Source organism: Ceratocystis lukuohia (genome assembly GCF_044167205.1).
Source record: "Ceratocystis lukuohia strain C4212 chromosome Unknown Supercontig2_pilon, whole genome shotgun sequence".
NCBI lineage: Eukaryota > Fungi > Ascomycota > Sordariomycetes > Microascales > Ceratocystidaceae > Ceratocystis > Ceratocystis lukuohia.
In genome coordinates, this window is record NW_027263521.1 from 1920838 (window position 1) to 1940496 (window position 19659).

The window sequence follows — 19659 nt, forward strand, 5'->3', positions numbered from 1 at the left end:
CGCCTCTATGGAAGGACACAGGAGACACCATCTCTACCAAGCCCCGTCCGCCCTTTCCACCTACAATCACTAAAAGAGACAGTCTCCATCTTAGCATTCCCACAGCTTGATTTCTTGTGGACTGTGCGCTGCTTAGACTTGGCCCAAGTGCCTTGCCAATAACGGGTAGACTCATCTGCATCTTGAAAACATGGCCGGGAGTCACGCATGCATTGCCACTTGGGCCGGCAATTTCTGGAAATTTGTCAACAATCAACCCTGTTGTCTTTCTTTCATACCCTCGAGGCGGGGCTTCTTTAGATCCGCATTGGTGGGTCTGGGTCTTATCGGGGTTCTGTGATTCCGCCACCTGATCATGGAAGAGGTAGCAGTTCCGCAAAAGTTCCTCAAGGCCTATCCTCTCCCCTCGTGAAGCTCTGTTTCTCTTCAACGTTGCAGTGCCACAAACTACATGTTTAGACCGTATTTCTAAGCACGATGCTGCCATCCCCTCTGATAACACCATTATTCTTGGCTATTCTTAGGTCCTTGATGCTTTGCCAATTTTCACGCACGCAAGCACACGGGAAGGAGATTGCCTCCGCTCGAGCTTAAAGCTTTAGCTTTTTTGTTCTTTTGGCAATGTTGCTTGTATTCACCCATACAGGACTGCGAAATACCCCGGCGCCATCAGCCATGTCTCTTATTTCATGCGTTCGATGTTTTCTGGCTCAGCCTGGAGTGACAGAAGAAAGCTGGTGTCAAGTTGCATAGCCCGTAGCCCTGTATCCTAGAACATCTGGCTTCTGCTATGCACGGACTTAAGCAACGAAGGCCGCAAGGAGATCTTTTCGCAGCAAAGAGTAGCCATGGATCCTTGTCCTCTTCGCAACAAGTTAAAATAAGAAATCCACTGTTAATCTAGTAGCTGGCTACCCACAACGCCTGGTATTAAGTAATGGAAACAACATGCAAAGATTATGGAGCTAATGATGCCATACGCCTGGTCATCGACGTGCTGTGTATAGCTTTGCCTGTAATTTTGCGGTCAAGGGTTTGGCAGGACCCCTTGTTTCCTATTGAGTAATGATCTCGGCTGAATCAAGGACTAAGAATGAACATTTGCTGTATCCGGTATCTTATCCGGGACATGAAAAAGAGCCCCTCCCACCAGCGGCTAAAACATATGGAAAAAAGGTCGTCGTCCGACGTATCTGAATGCTACATCGCTGGAGCGAGATCTTTTAGTCACGAGTACTTCTCGTCTGTGCTGGCTATAAAATGTGGTACGTGATACAGGAGCAAGCTCAAGCTCGTGGCATTGTCATTTCCACATATACCTCTAGAAAAAGTAGTATAAAATCGGAAATCAGACGGCCATGCTGGTAAAGGGATATTTATAGTATCAGCAAAAAAAAAAAAGTAGCTCGGCAACACGTTACAACTTAGAAGCTGAATAGCGATCAAGTGTTGTAATATTGCACCTCATCGACATTTGTAGCTTGCGCAATAAAAGCACCTCAAAATGATAGAGTCTAACGGCCCGATCAAATCACTATAATTAGATAAAGAAACGAGCTTTTGGAGGGTGGAAATCAGCATGGCTATTAAGCCCTTGTGAGTTAGATTTGCCACGTTACTGTATATCTTGGTGTCTGCGGGTCTTCTCGAATAAAAGAACTTTTAGGTTATCGATAAAGATAAGATAGCGATAAGATCAACCTTTTGTGACAGCAGTTGACAGCTGCCAGTCAGTGTTTCCTACATCCCTATCCCCTTTACCAAATCAATCACCCCGGCGTCTCTGGTCCCCTCCCCCTTGACGTCTCATCCGGCAAATCTGAACCCTGCATGAAACATATTCAACTCGTGGTCTGGAAATTACCATAGCCCGATGGGCCGATATACAAGACAAAAAGGGGATGTGTACCGATCTGTACAGGGGACAAAGGCCCTACCTTTATTCATACCTCCCCTATCATTAGTCACGATAGCAGGCTCCCTTCCTAAAGACTGGTTGGTTATTTTTATCATCCCAAGAATATTGTATTAATTCTTCCTAGGCATTATTGAAGCGTCCTCAGAGTCACTCTAATCCTCCCCTCAAATTTAAACCACTCGAAAAAGAAAAAGAAAAAGAAAAAAAATTGAACCGCCCTTCGCCCCCTTTCCTTGGCCCTATGTACCCCCCGAGACAAGCTCGGTGTATTCACCGGCTACCAGGGAAGAGAGAGGGTTCGGCCCATAATATGCTAGCCCGTATTGGTAGTAACAGAAAAATAAATTAGCCGTTTACAGCTTCTTGGTGGGAGACAGCGACACACAGCCGTCAGCAGAGTCCTCGGAGAAGATGCCAGAGTAGATGATGCCCTCGTCGATGTCAGCGGGCTGGAAACCGGACTTGGTGACATCGGTGGTCTCGCCAGTGGGCTTCTTCAGGATACCGAAGTGGAACTGGCCCTGGCCGCTGACGTCGTTGTTAATGGGCTCAGTCTGCTGGGTCAGCTCGCAGTTGCCGGTGGAGTAGAAGACCTGGGTGGTGTTGGCGGTGAAATCGAGCTTCAGGCCAAAGTTGTGGAAGGTGCCGGGGGTGAAGGGGGCAGAGAAGATCATGCCAGGCTCCTTCTGGTTGACGTTGCCAAACAGCTGCAGGGTATCAGGGTCGGAAGCGCCGTCACCGGTGAGAACGGTACCAGTCTTCAGGACAAACTGGTTAGTGGAGTAGGTGCTGTCCTCCAGGAAGACCAGCTGGTACTCGTGAGAAGTGTTGAGTGGGCGCTGGGCATCCTTCTTCAGCGAGAAGTGCAGGGTCTTGATACCAGTGGTGCTGGGGTCGGTACCCGAGTTGGAGGCAATCAGCAGCTCGGCACGGCGGAAACCATTCTGGACGTTGGTCTCAGAGGGAGCGAAGATACTGGTGTCGTTGATGGTGACCTCAATAGGCTTAGTATCAACGTCGAACTAGAGGGTTGGGCGCAATGTTAGTGCAACTTTTCTTAGCTAGAAGGGAGCCTAAACAGCATGTTGGAGGGATTCCGGTTCGACTTACCAGGCCACCATTGCCTTCGGGGAACTTTATGATTTCACTCCACTTCAGACCTTTGCCGAAGACGTTCGAAGGGTTGAAAGGGCTAGTGTCGGCGTCAAAGCCTTCAAGAGCGAAGTCCTTGGCGACACGACCGTCGAATGCCAGCTGGCACACCTGGGCTGCCACCGGGGCAATAAGAGCAAGGAGGGAAAGAGACTGCATTTTGGCCAGCAAAACGAAATGAATATGTTAAAATGAGTGTGGTTGGGTGGGATTAGGTGAATGCTTAGTAGCAAACAAGAAAAGAAGAACTATGGAAGTGAAGAAAAGAGGACTCTGGCTTGGAGAACAAAAGGAAAGAATGTGAGTGGTTTGGAACGGCACTTTGCTATCCTTATATACACCACGGATACAACGGGTGAGAGATTCTTCAACACCCTCGTCCTCCCCTCTTTCTTCTCACTTCCCATTCCCCCTAGCATGGGCTTCTGAATTGCGTTTCTTCATCGACTATCAGCTTCACCCAGTCCTCCTCGTTTGTCCATCCCCCCTAGTCCAGGCTCTTGTTCCCCGTACTTTGCCTTTAGCCACCCTTATTGATCAACCTATTGCCCATTGCCAAGGCAAAATAAGCCCTTGCCCTACCTTTTTTGTCCGTCCGAGCTTTCTTACATGCAGGCCAAAGCTCCCACTTCGGTCTCTAGAGCGTCTCTAGAGTGTCGAAAGAGGAAAATCGAGCGGATGTCTCGCCGTCTCGGATTTCTATGCCAAGGATTCTCAATTTCCCTTCATATATTCCTTCGCAACAAACTTGTCTATTTCCTTGTTGGACGCACCTTAATCTGTTAGTTACCTACACGCACTTTTAGAAGGATGGGGGGCCCAGGCTAGACTAAGCCAGCATTTGTCGTCTTTTCTACCGCTATTCCATACCTTACCACCTTAAGGACATCGCCGATAACTATCACTCCTACTACTACCACTAGTAACAAGTACCGCTCATATCGGGCCCACGGACACCTAGCCCTCCCCTCTCCCCTACCTTGAAGCCCCTTCACTTTTGCACCTCATTTTGCCGGGATGGGGAGTACAAACAACAGCATGCTGAGCGGTGAATGAAACGCGCCATGGCCATCTACACCTCCTCTTATGGTTTGCCAAATGATGGTGAGCCAAGACTTGGTTCCTCTTAATATCTTGCACGTAGCCCAAGGTAATGTAATCTGTTTGGCACATTGACGCCTGCTGCCAAGTTTCCCTTTCATTTACGGGTGACATTACTTGCTCTTATGCAACTAGGTCTGGAGAGGCTACAATGAAGCAGACAAAATAGCAAGAAGCACTAGGCAAATCCTTCTTCTTGATGAGGAATGTGTACTAAAAGCTGGGGAAAGATGCATGCACGACGTTGGAGACCAGTAAGGAATTCTGCCACCACCAATCATCACCAGGGTCTCCAGACTTCACCTCAAAAACCAAGCCCGCTTGCCGGACAAAATAGCTAGACCAGTTACCCGCAAACTTAGTGCTCCGCCGCCTATCTAGCCGCAATTCTAACTAGTGTACAAGTCTATATACGTAGAGCACATGCCGTAGATGTTTGTCGTGGCCGATACCCTGGCCTGGCGGAGCTGGCGCAAAGCTTCAACACTAGGAAAACAGGAGTAGCTCTTCAAACTGGACCGCGGCACGCCCACAAAACCGACAAAATGTTAAGACCCCCTCTTTTTCCTTCCTTTCTAACGCGAGCATAGAGCGACTCTCATTGTGCTGCTCTTTGGCCGATGGGGGCTAGCAGAAGGAGGAGGGAGAGGCTGTAGATGAAGCCTGGCAGGTGTCTCGGGCTTGTCAACAGCTTGGTTTTGTCTCCTTGTTCTTCCCTTCTGACGACGCTACTTTTGATTGCTGTATGGCAATGAACAAATGGCTACTGTTGCTAGCAGTGCTAGCATCCTTGGTAGAGCCCCCAACCGCAGAGATCAACGGCGCGAACAAAGCGCAGTCCAAAATGCAGCCACGCTCCCTCCTGTTTCCCTGCCCATTCTTGTCTCAGTTAACTCGAATCGCGTCTCCCCACAATTCCCAAACAGCCCCTTGACCCTAGTCTCATTAGATAGACAAACCAGCTCTAGTCTGCCCTTTATGTATGAAACAACTTGACAAGGGCTTCATAAGAATCGGGTTTAGAAGGTTCTTTTCCATCTGCCGTGCCGCCGTTGCTCGGCTGAGCAAATTCATTCATCTGTGTACGGTGAAACTGCTTTAGGAACCGCTCTAGGGGAGGTATCAATAAGAATACACCAGGGCAGGCCATATGCCACCGTCGCAGAAGTCGGCTCCTCGGTTCGTTCTCATGTTTGAGCATATCAGATTCCCACAACGAAATGGAGCTAGTGCCTACATTCCACATAATACAGTAAAGAGTGGAAGCAGAGGAGACAGAGCAGTCAGATTAAGGATAGCCAGCATAGGAGGTATGGACAGAGTTTGATCCGCCAGTGCGTTTCCCGTACCCTCATTCCTAATACGTAGAGTAAGGGGCAATAACAATAGTCGCTGTCGCCGGCCGACCGACCGAGTCTCTCTCTCAAATATTCTTCACAGGAAAGCCTACCAGGGCCCTGGGCCAGAATTTCTCAAAGCACCACCCGAAGGTCCCGGAAACAAAAAGGGACACTAGCGGAGAACAAGCCCAAAGAGAAAGTGTACAAACCCAACAGACGCTTTCTCGTCGAGGGTGCCTAAAAATAGCCTTGGCGTTATGTGTTGCTTTGTTCTTCTGCCATGCTCATGTTTCATCAGATCTTTAGTCGGAGATTCGCTTGCTGTTTAGGTCGCCACAGGAAGTCCTGGTAATTTCTTTGCGTTGGTTAGCCGGCCCTAGACAACGCCACCCTGCCCTACGCAACAGAGGATTTCATCTCATCAGATGATTTGGGCTCACGGAAGATTTCTTGCTTTGGCTTTGTCATCATGAAAATATGTGGGAAGACATTGAGCCGATGTCAATTGCAGCCATGACTCTTGAAGTGCCAGGAACGAGAATACGAAGACAGGCATGTGCTGTAGCATGACGTGGCGTGGCATAGCATATCATAGGGTCTAGACCCTAAACATGAAAGTTTTTTCTTCTTTCTTTTTTTTCCTTTCGTTCTTTTTGCTGCTTCAGGGCGTTGAAACGCCGGCAAACTGGAGATCTGTTTCGATCGGTTGTAAGATGCAACAGAAAACTGAGGACAGAAATTTGATGCCGAATCAAGTAATGTTTTTGCGATGAAGCCCATATGAGCAAACGATGCCGGGTTCGATTCCCGATGAAGAGTTCGCTGCATCTCAAACCACGTGACCCAAAGCAAACAGAATAAGGTCCACCTCTCGCTCTCGCTCAACCCACCGCTTATCAATCTAGAAAACCCCAGATCTTAAAAACTGACCGACACCCGTTGTAACCCGTGCTTGCCTATCGCTATCGCTGTGGCTTGAAGTTGCATTCTTGTACATAATTACAGCATCATGAGTTTTCTGTTTCCCCAGATTAGCGGGTCGTAATGAACACCTCCACCCCTCAAAAAAGCAAAGGGCCGCGGCCAACTGGGGAGAGGCGTGCAACGCAAAGCTCAAGCTACAGCCCAAGCAGCAAATCCGAGTTGCCCGCGGCCCAATCACAGCTAGCATCTCCAGATTTTCGAGCCTGGTCCTGCTATCGGGCTTGTTATCATTGTCCTCTTGGCTCTATCGCCTCTACTATCTGCGTGTTGCAGGCCCCACTTGTCGACCATAGCCTGGATTTAGTGTAGTACTTTTGACAACTTATACAAGGGCTGAAGGGCGTATAAGATCGTTGCAAGGGCGTCGTTAAATCTCTTTTAAAACTTGGGCGCCGTCGAGCCCGAGTTACTGCCAAGAATCACCGGCCAATGTCTTCATGACTCGCTTCAGAGGTCTTTCTTGACAGCTATTGAGCTTGTATTTGATATTTATTCTCTTGTCATCATTACTATACCCACTTGCTGCAACGCGTCGCCTGAGATCCCGGACGTGGTTGCTTCTCACCCGAAGACGAGACCCCGGCCCATCCTACTTTTCCATCCTGTCTTTTCGGTGGTAACAACTTGTGCCGTTCTGTTTGCTGGTCGAGACGCTCTCTTGTCACGCCCCGGCCGTAATAAATTCTTTGCTTTCTTTGCTGGCTCTCTCTCGCCTTACCATCTCCGCCGTCACCATGTCCAATGTCCTTCCCGTGCAGGGGATCCAGCCCTATCACGTGTTCTTGAAGGACGGCTCCGATGCCACTCTTTTCCCGTTCGCCTCTGTCACCGAGGTGCCCGAGGACCTGATATTGTTTTTGCAAAAACTGCTGAACCATGAAATAATACACGGCGAGACATACCCGATGGCTAAGGCGTTAGACCGTGATGAGTTTGCCGCCTACTGGTTTTCTAGCTTCAATGGCGTCATGTTGCGTGGCAAGATCACAAGCATAGACCAGATTCGAACCACGGAAAATCTCAACAACAACTGCCTGGGCAGCTTCTGCATTAAGCCAAACTACCCCGGCCATAGCAACCACATCTGTAATGGCGCATTTCTTGTCAACACCTTGATCCGCAACCAGGGCGTGGGAAAGTTTCTGGGCCAGGCCTTTCTGAAGTGGGCCCCTCTGCTGGGTTACACTAACTCTGTCTTCAACCTGGTATACGAATCTAACCGTGTCTCATGCCGTCTCTGGGAGTCTCTAGGCTTCAAGCGCCTGGGACGCATCCCTCGAGCGCGCTATCTGAAAGCCAGCGACGAGCCTGTCGATGCTATCATCTACGGCTACGACTTCCTCGAAAACAAAGTTGACGGCGACACACTCGATGAAAAGAGTGGCGTAGTTCCCCCGGGTCATGACCCGCGGCTTTGGCGCACTAAGTTCTACCTTGCTAACCGGGCATATCCGCCTGGCGTCAATGTCCGCGAGAAAAGCTGCTTGCGGACGTCAGCTGGCTCATATAAGCTGGTTGACGATGTGCTGTACAAGGCGGGACGCACCGACGGCATTGACACTCTGAAGAAGGTCATTATCAAGTTTAGCGAGCAGTTTGAACTGGCTACCGAGGAGCACTATGCTGCGCACTCGGGAATCAACAAAACTACGTCGGCGATTGCGGCAAAGTATCACTGGGGCACTATCAAAGATACCGTTGCTAATGTCATTGAGAAATGCGAGCAGTGCAGCCAGAATGTTAGTGAAGATTGTAACTCACCCTCCTCATAATTCCCCTTTCTTCTTCCCCAACAACGCAGGGAAAAAGAACACCACTCCATGCGAACTAGTCGCTAAACTTCAGAGAGCTAGCCGTGCTAACGCGTCGAACTGTCCATAGCCCAGATCCAAGAAGAGGAACAGTGATATATACCAAGGGGGGGACCTTTAGCATCTGGTATAGAAACAGACCATTCTTCATCGCGCCGCACCCGGAGCCGGCACGATACTACCTATGCCTCTTTTAGCGGCTCTAGCTGTGCTACATCACCAGAGAGAAATGCCGTCCCGCCACCAGGCCCTGGTCTATTGGTATGCGATAACGATGCCCATGCCAATTCCAATGCCGCTGCTCCCACTGCATCCCCTGACAGCTACCAGGCTGACAAGTCTGCCTCGGCCATGGAATATCTGCCTAGGATTCGCGAGTATACCCGTAACAGCCCAACTGATTGTGTCGAGAACCAAGTTGCAGAGGTGTTATCTAGGGCCAATATACAGGGAATTTCTGCTACAGGGACAAACAGCCAGTCTTATAGCATGCATGTGGACCGGGAAGAACGAGGGAGTTGTAGTGATGAAAGAAGACGCAGTAGTCCAGAATCGAGATCTAGGCCGCGATGACATTTCCTCAAGAGATATAAAATGTATTGATTAGCTAAAACGCTAGATGGACAAACGGCTCCATCGCTGTACAGGAGCCTGTTGGAGCATGACATGTAACCCAATCAACATTAATACTTGACTAGATTGTTAAGTTAGGCGTTAGGTAGGGTGTTTGCCATGAAAGTTCGTTTAAACTAAATGTTATGTTGTTCGGCTTGGCAACCATCTACGCCAAATTTAAAAGCCACTAGACGAGAGGGAAAAAAAAACGAAGAATACAATCTATTTAGCGAGGTATAAATTCTCCCAAGCCCCCCTCGTGTTTTTTTATTATCACATCCGAAACCAACCATATTGTAGTCTCGCTTTTTTTTTGTCCTTCTCATTTGCACCTCTTACAAACCAACTGTCAAAAGAGGCGTTTACCGCATAGGCATACCACGGCCACGGCCACGCAGGGCTCTCTGAGCGGCGCCCGGAGGGAGGGGCTGGCCTGGGGCCTGGGGAGCCTTACTGGGCTCATTCTGGATGGTCTCATCAACGCTGAGGATTAAGCAGCTAGCCTCGGTAGCAGCTTGAATAGCATTGATTTTGATAAGCGAAGGCTCCCAAACAAAGCGCTCCATCATGTTGGCGACACCTTCATTGATGAAGTCCACACCAGCCCAGGTGTTGCCCTTGCGATGCTCAACACGCAGCTGGTTGAGGATATCGGTGGCGTCGAAGCCAGCATTGTCACACAACTGACGGGGAATGACCTCCAGCGCCTTGGCAAAGGACTTGATGATAGCCTGTTGTTTGTTGGATACGTTCTTGTCGGCAAAGTTGTGCAGATAAGCCGAGACCTCCATCTCAATAGCGCCACCACCGCCAACAATGTTGCGGTTCTTAATGGCGCGCTTGACGATCATGATGGCATCATGCAACGAGCGCTCAACCTCGGCAATGAACTGCTCGGCGCCACCACGTAGAACCAGCGTGCATGTCTTAGCCTCAGGGCAGTCTTCAAAGAAGTTGAAACGATCGCCGCCAATCTGGCGCTCATTGAAGCGGCCACAGGTACCCAAGTGCTCAGGCAAAATGTCAGAGCAAGTGCTCTGGATAGTAGCGCCGGTAGCCTGAACCACACGGTCCATATCATCGGCGGCGACACGGCCGGCGCAGAAGATATCGCGATCGGCAAAGAACTGAGTAGCCAAATCGCCAATGGGAAGCTTGCTGAGAACGACCTTGGCGCCAGTCTTGTGAATGGCCTCTAGTTTCTGGAAAATGATCTGCCATTCGGCATCCACAATAGCCTGGTACTCGGAAACTTGCTCAACACGAACCTCGGCATTGTCTTTTTCAGCCTTGAGCTCAAGCTCAACGTTCAGGCAGACAATCTTAGGCTTTTCAAAGGACTTGGGCTGCTGTTCGAAACCGGCATAAGCAAAAGTCTTCTTGAAGGCAACACCATTGACAAAAATCGAGTCAGTCAATGAGCCACCGGGCACCTTTTTCACGCCGATAAGCTTTTCGTTGAGGTCGTCTTGGTCGAGGGATAATACGGCATCCACAACCACTATTGCACAGCTAGTCAGTATATTCGAACCAATATAGCACAATGTTGGTAATGTGGATTCTTACTCTTGGTAAAGAACTCGGTGTTTCTCTTGATCAGTTTGCTAGTCATGGCGGTGCCAGCCAGCTTGGCTAGGGTATCTCTGTGGTTGGACTCCTCGGTCGAAACGGCGATCTCCTTGATCTTGTTGACAGCCATCTGAGATGCCCTCCGTATGGCCTTGACAATGATCTGGGTGCTCACGTCTTGTTCGACATGCTCCTTTATCTCTTTCAAGATTTCTCCAGCAAGGACAACAACAGAGGTAGTGCCATCACCGACCTCGGCATCTTGGGATCGCGCAATGTCAACGAGAATACGGGCGGCGGGGTGAACGATGTCGAGAAGCTAGAAGAAGTAGAGTAAGTCGCTATGGTCCAAGTACGGCCCCGCGGGCGTGGCGTGTAGGAGACGGATAGATACCTTCATTACTGTCGCGCCATCATTAGTGATAGTCTGTCTGCCGTTCTCGTCCACCATAAGAAGATCACCACCGTAGGGGCCCAAGGTGGGTTTTATGGTGTCCTGCACGGCGAGGCAAGCATTGATGTTGGATACAATCTGACCGCGGCCCTGGGAGGAATCCGTGCCTAAATAAATAAAACACCCATTAACGTCAGTGCTATTGTCCCAAAGACGATTTCCCGGCAGTAGTACCGAAGCTTCACAAGTCCCGATGGTGCTTTTCTGGAAGGGGGGTGGAAGGGGGGGGGGGGGGCAGCAGCAGCAGCAGCTATGTGGCGGGGTAGCAAAACATACCCTCCTTGAGAACAATGATGGTGGGAGTTTGGCCACCAAGCGACATTGTGGGCAGTTCTACACGAGCAACAGCAAAAGAATTAAATTGATGGGATAGAAGAGCGAGGAGGGAAATAAGGGTTCGTGATGCTCAAAGCGGTGACGTGCCAGAAAGTCAAGGAATAGCGTGAAGGTGAATAGAGGTGTTCAGAACTTGTTGCTCAGCCAGCCAGCCAAATTCAGTGGAGCTTTCGCCAGCCGTGCTTGTTGTGAGCAGCCTGGCCAAATGTGGGAACCTGGTTTTCCCCTATAATGGGCGAGGAGGATCCATTGGTAGAAAAAAAAACCTGGCAGAATTCAGCTGTAGAAAAAAAGCTTGATATTGTTGCTGGAGCATTCTTTCAGTCTCGGTGAATGCTTGGGCGGTGAGTCCTCGGTGAAGGAGGGGCTTCATTTACTTGCAGGTGTAACCTTAAATTAACCCTATGGCATGGCTATGTAATTGTCTCAGATGCAAACAAGTATTGTTGGGGTACTATCATAATTCGTTTGCTTGCCGAGCTGCTTACAGGCTGTCGCAAACAATTTATAGAAAGTATCAGCCAGGACAAAACTGCCCAAGGTGATGTGTTCATGCATTGGACGAGTTGTACAGGAATAGGCTGGATGTTTATTTTCGCGATGCTACAACGTTATTGGCTACGTTATCATCCAGCGTGATGGGCCTCAAGCTGGGGGGGGGGGGGTACACACCACATGGCTTATCTTTAGGCACTGATCAGTTTGCTGTCGGTAAAGACATTGGGCTTCTGCTGCCATCTGTTGAGTTGTTTTCTACGGGGTACGCAGGGTACGTAGCCCGAGTGAAGGAGTATCTCACATCTTACATCTCACTCTTGACTTTTGACGGGGAAGCCTTAACTTCCCCTCATCAAGTCTCCAAAGCTACTATATAAACTCTACTAGAAGACACTGATGGCCTGGCTAGTTATACTCACACATGTACATTCCTCTTGATAGAAATTTATACCTGCACTCTCCAAAAGCATTTTATCTTCACAGCAATGAGCGAACTTCGGTTTACAAAACGAGCTCCACAGGAGCACTCATACGAGCGTCCACGCAAGCCACTTGTAACACAGCCTAACGGCCCAGACGTGTTATTTATACCATGGTATTCTAAAACTAGCGATTACTGGTAAGATGCGTTATGCCTCTCGAATATTTGAGCCGCAGGGCATGCATGTATCATCCATATATGCGTATGTGCGTGTGTGTCAACTTCGTCTATAGCTAACCTCCTACGACAATCAAACATCTTTTACTGCCGAATAGCTATTACAATGCGGTGCAGACAGCGTGCAAAGCTGCCAAGAAGAAGATTCTCCAGCTTCGAACTATCCCAGAAGAACGAGACCTGCTATCAAACCCACCGGCTACCATCGAAGGCATTAAGGAACGTTTGGGTCGACTCGCTGAAGATAAGGACAAAAGCAAACAACGTCATAGCGAACGTTCAGTACAGCGATCTCTTGATTTCCGTTCAGATTTCTTAGGAATTATTCATCAGATGAACGCACTGGCAACGATTCTAGTGCCCGTAGTCGCCGATGCTAATATTGTTATTGGCATGATGATGATCATATTTCGAGTATAACAACCCTAGAGGCTTCCTTTCGCTGAGCAACTGAAAAGTTCCTATTGCTTACACGTCCTCGTCTTGAATTAGGTTGTCGTTACTAGGCGGGAGCGTGAAGATGCGCTGTTAGACAAATTAAGAGATATGAGTCCCAAGCTTCCAAACCACGATATGTACTCCTCAATGGAGCCCGACAATGCCTGCAAGATGGCTGCCGCACGTCTGTTTGTTGATCTTGTTGATTTTACGGAGATTTTGTTGTTCCAGTTTCGGTACATACGAACAGGCAAGCTGTTTTCTGCCCTTGTATCGTCACTCCAAGACAATCTCGCCGATTGTCTGGACAATATGGAAGCCAAATCTACCGCATTCAAGAACGCCACATATAGGCTCCTAAGAGGAAACTCGAATGTCGACAGTTCCACGCAACCAAGTAAGAAACAAGCGAACTTGACTGACAAGATGTCGCAATCCATAATGGCAACCCTCGAAACTCTAGATATGCGGGTGACGGCGTTAGAAAAAACGGCGAGTCGTAGGTTCCTGCTCCCCCCCCCCCCCCAATTTTGAGGGTACTGGCACCTATACTTACAAACATGGATAACCACAGAGATCAGCCGCTTCACAATGGTCCAGCATTCGCAAAATCTGATTAGTGCTCTCATCGCAAATCCAATAGAGGTGTACTGGAATCCTGAAGAATCACTGGCACATACCGGGAGTCACCACTGGGAGAACAACGAATTCCTCAAGGCCTTGTCGGGTTGGAGAGACCATCCTAAAGGGCCGCTTGTCTGGATTGGAGGTTCAAGTGACGGCCAACAGCAGCCCTTGGTAAGTCAGTTCTCTATTGACGCTATAAAAATGCTCCGACTCTCAGATATTCCATGTTTCTACGTTTTATGCTCCGATTTTCCAAGTCTTCCTTTACCTGTTACGAGCACCCGAATACTGAAAAGTCTCATTTGCCAGCTTCTCCATTTCAGGCCGAACATTGCATATGAAACACCTGAATTTTTCACGATTAACCTATTCCAACGTGCTGCCTTGAACTTTATGGCACTATGGGAAATCCTTGAAAGATTAGTGGAAGCTCTTTCTGACGATGTCTACATTATCATCGACCGGATTGACCAAGTACAGTCAGATGAAGTTTCCCAGGTGACAAACGATGTTATTCGCTCGATGATCGCCCTCGCAAACAAATTCCCACAGGCACAGGTTCTACTTACGAGTGTATATGAGCCTCCCCTAGAACTATTAAGTTACCAGCAGGCAGGGTCGATGGAGGTGTTCCATTTTCCTGCCCAGCAGCAGCAGCAGGGCCGTTTAATGTGACAAGATGAGACAGTATCCTCCCAATTTACCGCCTCCGCAGACGCGGCGGCGAGGGTCGTGCTCGCTCGCTTAAGGGTTCGGAGAGCTCTAGAGAATGGGATCGTGGACAATTAATAAGCTTTGATATGGACAAAGATGAGATGAAAGTTTCATTGCAGAGTTCAAAAAAGAAAATAAATAAATAAATGTGGATCATACACAGGCCCATAACACTAGGCAGCCGTTTAGAAGAAAAAGAAACGAGTGTAAGACAGTAGGCAACTGCGCCAGACGCAGGCATCACACTGTTTAAGCGACCAAGCAGGGACTCGAACCCTGAGCCTTTGCCAAGCTGGAGTATCAACCGGAAGACAACGCGCTACCATTGCGCCACTCAGCCAATGAGAGAGGAGGACCCGGTAAGGGGACGGCTAGCGGGCACCAAGTGGCGCTTTTTTTTTTTTTTTTTTTTTCGGGTGGGGAGGATGATGAACACCCGAAGCCCGAAGTACCAGCAGGCAGACTTGAAATAATAGATTATAGAGTATAGGGTCATGAGATAAGTCCTTAGATTCCGACACGGCCTAGAGGGGTTTCCCCAGGCTGCATTAGAACCTGTCGTCTTGCTTTTATGATTCTTGTGGCTCCATGGCACATGGCAGAGGTCTCAGAGGAACGAATATTTGTAAGGAAGTTGACGCCCCCACATCTGGAGGGGCTTTTTCTGTTTTCTTCTGTGCTTCAGCCACGAGATACAGCGCAAAGGAACAGCCGCAAGAGCCAATCCAGTTCGGCAGTTAGTACGACGTCTTTTGATTCTTGATAGCTGCATTCGAGTTCAGGGATACAGGCGAATTTCGGAACTTCTAATAGACCCGATTCCGCGCTAGGGTCTCACTCGTCACCTCGCTACATGCTCTAGTTCCACTTATACCTAGGCATCAGTATATATCAAGTTGTCGGCTCGGAAAGTGGGTTATAGCCCAAATGGCTATCCTGGGCCGAGCTTTTTAATCAAGTCGAATGTGGAATAGAGCTGCATCCAGGCGTTGGGATTCATTCCATCCTACTTTACCGCAAGTAAAAAATACATAAAAAAAACATTAACTAAAAGCTTCCGTCTCTTGGCACCTAGACATGATAGCCGCAGTGACCCCTTCAGAGGCTAGGGGCAACTCGAACAGGGGGGGGGGACCGGAAAGCCTCCGAATTGCGGGGCCACATATCTCGATTGATGCCCCGGGCCCCGTGATGGACACTGAAAATGAGCGCTTTGCTTACGCCAAATGCCCATCCACCTCAACTTCCCTATACTCCTTTTTTTTTTCCGCTTCTGCCGCAGCCGTGCTCTGTCTCCCCCTTTCGGCCTTGTTTCTATGCATCTAACTCAGAGTGGGTGCGGCACACAAAGTTGAGGTCAGCCTAGAGAGCCTTGCAAGCCACATTATTGTTTTTGATTTGTTACTTTGCCCCATTCCTCTTACTAGTAGCAGGTGTAGTCGCTTCAGAAAGGTACAAGTACGATGCAAAACCTTGCAGTCTAGGAAAGAACTAGCCGTTTGATATTCAATACATGTTAAGGTTGCTTTTGCTGTGTCTTGTACGAGTTACTTGTACACGCCGTTGTTTTTTTTTATTTTAAATCCTCCTCTTTCCTTATTCGGGGTTGAGTATCGAGATCTGGAAGGTTCTATCTACTTGTCTATACCACTTCTGTCACTACGTCTTCGTCGTTATTTTCTTCTCCGCTCCGCTTTTCATTCTTTTGTACTCGGCAATGAGCGATACAGTAGATGACCGAGATCCGCCCCCAACCGCCCCTCATCCAAACCAACGGCGATCAGCATGCGAAAGATGCCGTCGCCAAAAATTAAAATGCTCCAAGCAGGACGCGGCTAATCAGCCGCGCTGCCAGCGTTGTGCGCGGCTAGGCTTTGAGTGCGTAGAGGGTCGTCAACGAAAGATTGGTCGTCCTTCCCGGTCAGATGTTGCCGCTGCCGCTGCCGCTTCTTCGTCCTCCGCCAGTTCCTCTGCCAATGTAGCCGCCACTGCCTCATCTGCAACTTCTGTTATTCTCAATGCTGCCAAGTCGTCGAAGGAAGGCTCGCCGTCCTTGTTATCTACCCACCTTTGGCAAAATCTATCATCGACACATATTTCAGATTCAGGTTTCAACAGCACAAGCACCAGTAATGCTCCTAGTAGCAAAAATTCCACCCCGGAACCCTATACGGTCGAGTTGACTGCACGGCCAGCGCGCAGCTTGGAAGTGTCACACTCAAGTGCAATGAGCGGCCCTGCCCGGTCCTCCGGCGCCTCGTTCAATAAAGCCGGACAACCCAGTATCTGCCCAGATTCTTTCAACGCAACTTCGGGCTTTGATGAGCATAACAACCGCTTCCCAAGCCCTTCTGCCAGCCAGCTACCGGGGAATTCCGCCACTCTACTCGACATGAGCCATGCAGACAACCAGCAATCCACCACAGATATATCGAACGATTTCAGCCTCGTTGCGGAAATGCTTGCCTTTGATGAAAGCATTGATATTGAGTGGCCATTGGATGCAAATGAGTACCAAAACACACAAGCTTTCCAACGGCAGCAACCAAAGCAGCAGCAGGAGCAGGAGCAGCAGCAACAAGAATTAGACGAAGGCCATGAAACACAACAGACATACTACCAGTACCTATACACTCAACATCATCACCAAAGTCTGTCTAAAGCTCACCCTCGGACCCGTAGCCCCAACTCTGGGCCACAATCCTTTTTCTTTCCATTTCCAACGCCCTTCCATCAACCATTCAACAACAGCAATTCGAGAGACCATCCCCCCGAACCATTAATGGCTAGGCCCACCGCAATGGTTCCAGTTTCAAACTCAGCTTTGACCAAGAGAAGCAGCCCTCTAGACTTCTTAGATGGTCTCTCGGCGATAAACACAAGCTTCCAACAGTGTTTATATCTTATCAAGAAGCACAGTGAGGCCTTGGATATTGATATTTTAATTGCAACCGAATCCCCTCTTGCTATAAACGGGATAAGCATGATGAAGAGGGGAATATTAAACGTCCAGGAACTACTTCGTCTCTTGATCAACCTACGAAATAGTATATTTACAGTCATAGAAGATGACCAATCCAGCGATCCACAGCCCCAGTCAGCTCGCATGAAGTCACCCGTCCCTCGCCCACCCTCCATCAAAATGCCCGTTCCCTCGCCAGTTTTGGAAAGTGTTCAGCGTGTAGTACAGGAAGCCTCGTCTTCATCCAGCGATACTGCTACCAATGTGCCAAAAGTACTTGACACCCCAACGTCTTTAGCCATAATAAGTTGCTACTCACAAGGCCTCGTCTTTCTCGAAACCATTGTGATCCACATCAACTACGCGCTAGCAAATGCCGATGTCCGCCCTCTGTATACCGTGCCTACCGAGCGATGCGGAACCGTTTCCTTCCATGATCATCTCATGCAAGGAGTTATATTTGCTCAACTTGTCACCAATGTCGTAGAGCGCCTTGATGACTTGATGGGGATTCCTCTCAAGGATCCTAGCATTTTCCCCCTAAACTTCTCTAGGGGCTTGTTAAACGAATGCCAAATTAAGATGCTATGGCTCGAGCTTCGGTCAGAACGGCCTGACTGGAGTCCAAGGCCCTCCAAGCTGCGCAAAGATTTGACACATATGAAGGGAACCCTTATTCACATGTTATCCAAAAATATGACCTAGTGGCTAGTATAGCCAGCTTTGCAGGAGATTATTACGAGACAACCGAGCTGCCTTGATTTTGTTGATATACCCATAAATACAGCAGTCCTTGTTATCCCCCACCCATCAAAGCAAGACAAAATATATATGTGCATCTTCTGTAGAGGCCATATTTAGTATCGACGCGCTGGCTCAAGGCTTTGGATGTATGCTGAATCTCAGCAACTTGAGATTGGCTAGGCTTAACATGTGCAGGAACTGCTACTAGACAGGTCCCTAAGGTCTATATTATATTATTTAACATTCACCTGCTGTTATTTTACGACCGTACGACAGCAAGCCCCTACAGTTGCAAGTCCGCATAGATTCCGAATATCTCCTTCCGATCTTGCAGAATCACATCCTACCCACAAGGGGCGCTCCGTAGGGAAACCGATTCCGAATAGTGGCATCCTTTGTGCTCTTTCCACCGTTCCCCATAGCAACCTCTCCTTCATATTTGCGCTCCTGCAAATCTGATGCGGTATTCTGTTGTTGTTCTTTGGCATACCAACTTTACTTGGGTATTTGCTAGCTCGTTGCCTACCACGCCCATATATCCTAGAGGCAGCGGCACTCGGGCCTTCTTCCACAGCAATAAATCGGGCAGCATGTTGTAGACGGAAGTATCTTGGATAATGTCGTCTTCTGATACCATTGCCGGGCAGTGGTCATGGCAACAAAATCTAAGAGGGTATATAGACGATAGATCGTGGAAGGCAAAACTTTGAGCCAGAATCTGGAGGGCCTGCCTAAGGCCATGGAAATGACCGCGATGGTGCTATGACAACGGCCTAGCATTGGGCCATAACAAGACAGGTCTCTTGCACCCGACTAGCAAAAATTTGGTCACTCAGAACCCATAGTTGGAAGTCCCTGGCATCCCAACGATAAGAGCCATTCCGACGCACGGCGCGCTCAAGCGGCCCGGAGTCTACTTGAACAAACTTGAACTTGAATTTATTTAACTTTATGGGAATCAATTACCGGCGTAATAGAAGATAGTCCCAAGAGTACAAATAAAACTTTTTTATCTTCAAACCATCAGATGTCCAGGCAAATCGTAGCGACCATATTAGCGGCAGTATCAAGACATGGTGGTTTCAAGAAGTACCATCAACAGTTCCAGCACCACACGGCTCCTTTGCAATGCCCCGTCCACGACGAGGACGGGCAAGAGACGCACGCGTAGACATACAGAGAGAAGAAAACACCGTAGACCAAAAACTTTATCACCAAGTTATTAAGGACAGCAAAGGGCAGAATCACACTTGGAAAAGTGTTGAAGACAAACACGGGACAATAGGCCACGGCCAAGAGGGCAGGTTGGGCCGAACGCGCATTAGCTCTTCCGGCCGCACTATAGTTTCTATATTTCCTTTTCCTTATTTTAGTTGATGCTCCGAAGCTGGGCGAGCATGCCTATTAACAGGGGAGTGTTTTCATGTATACCTCTACAGGTATGGCGCTGTCATAGCCCGGGACCACATGGACACGGGTGTTGGAGGTACAAAAACAGGCGCCAGAAAACCCGGACCTCTCCAGAGCTCCGGACTATTGTATTGTATTGTATTGTATTATTTTACGTCTACCTACCAATTATTTCGCGGTAATACGACGGCATATTCCGGACAGGAGCCGTTGGCTGATGTCAGCTTCCCGTGACTCCTCCTGGGCGGTCAGCAATTGCAGGTTTGCTTGGATTTCGGGCGCCTCCTATGACTTTTTAGGGTCCGGCGCTTGGGCCAGGATGGCTCTC

General features: G+C 48.9%; 6 protein-coding genes across 6 annotated transcripts; 4 read left to right on the forward strand and 2 right to left on the reverse strand.

Annotated features, from left to right (window-relative positions):
* Positions 1–2271: 2271 nt before the first annotated feature.
* On the reverse strand, positions 2272–3229 carry HOO65_020479 (uncharacterized protein; the record flags this gene model as incomplete). Its single annotated transcript, XM_071006958.1, has 2 exons — positions 2272–2940; positions 3029–3229. 2 exons carry the CDS (start codon positions 3227–3229, stop codon positions 2272–2274), a joined length of 870 nt encoding a protein of 289 aa, XP_070861117.1.
* A 4000-nt stretch (positions 3230–7229) lies between these two features.
* On the forward strand, positions 7230–8267 carry HOO65_020480 (zf-H2C2-domain-containing protein; the record flags this gene model as incomplete). The annotated part of the gene is made up of 1 exon (XM_071000077.1): positions 7230–8267. One exon carries the CDS (start codon positions 7230–7232, stop codon positions 8265–8267), a length of 1038 nt encoding a protein of 345 aa, XP_070861118.1.
* Positions 8268–9283: 1016 nt separating this feature from the next.
* On the reverse strand, positions 9284–11266 carry HOO65_020481 (putative T-complex protein 1 subunit eta; the record flags this gene model as incomplete). The annotated part of the gene is made up of 4 exons (XM_071006590.1): positions 9284–10422; positions 10488–10809; positions 10885–11051; positions 11221–11266. 4 exons carry the CDS (start codon positions 11264–11266, stop codon positions 9284–9286), a joined length of 1674 nt encoding a protein of 557 aa, XP_070861119.1.
* Positions 11267–12263: 997 nt separating this feature from the next.
* On the forward strand, positions 12264–12856 carry HOO65_020482 (uncharacterized protein; the record flags this gene model as incomplete). Its single annotated transcript, XM_071007066.1, has 2 exons — positions 12264–12397; positions 12535–12856. The coding sequence occupies 2 exons, from the start codon at positions 12264–12266 to the stop codon at positions 12854–12856; spliced, it is 456 nt and encodes a 151-aa protein (XP_070861120.1).
* Positions 12857–13465: 609 nt separating this feature from the next.
* Positions 13466–14176, forward strand: HOO65_020483 (uncharacterized protein; the record flags this gene model as incomplete). Its single annotated transcript, XM_071007040.1, has 2 exons — positions 13466–13672; positions 13811–14176. 2 exons carry the CDS (start codon positions 13466–13468, stop codon positions 14174–14176), a joined length of 573 nt encoding a protein of 190 aa, XP_070861121.1.
* A 1756-nt stretch (positions 14177–15932) lies between these two features.
* On the forward strand, positions 15933–17882 carry HOO65_020484 (Fusaric acid cluster transcription factor FUB10; the record flags this gene model as incomplete). The annotated part of the gene is made up of 1 exon (XM_071000078.1): positions 15933–17882. The coding sequence occupies one exon, from the start codon at positions 15933–15935 to the stop codon at positions 17880–17882; it is 1950 nt and encodes a 649-aa protein (XP_070861122.1).
* Positions 17883–19659: the final 1777 nt, after the last annotated feature.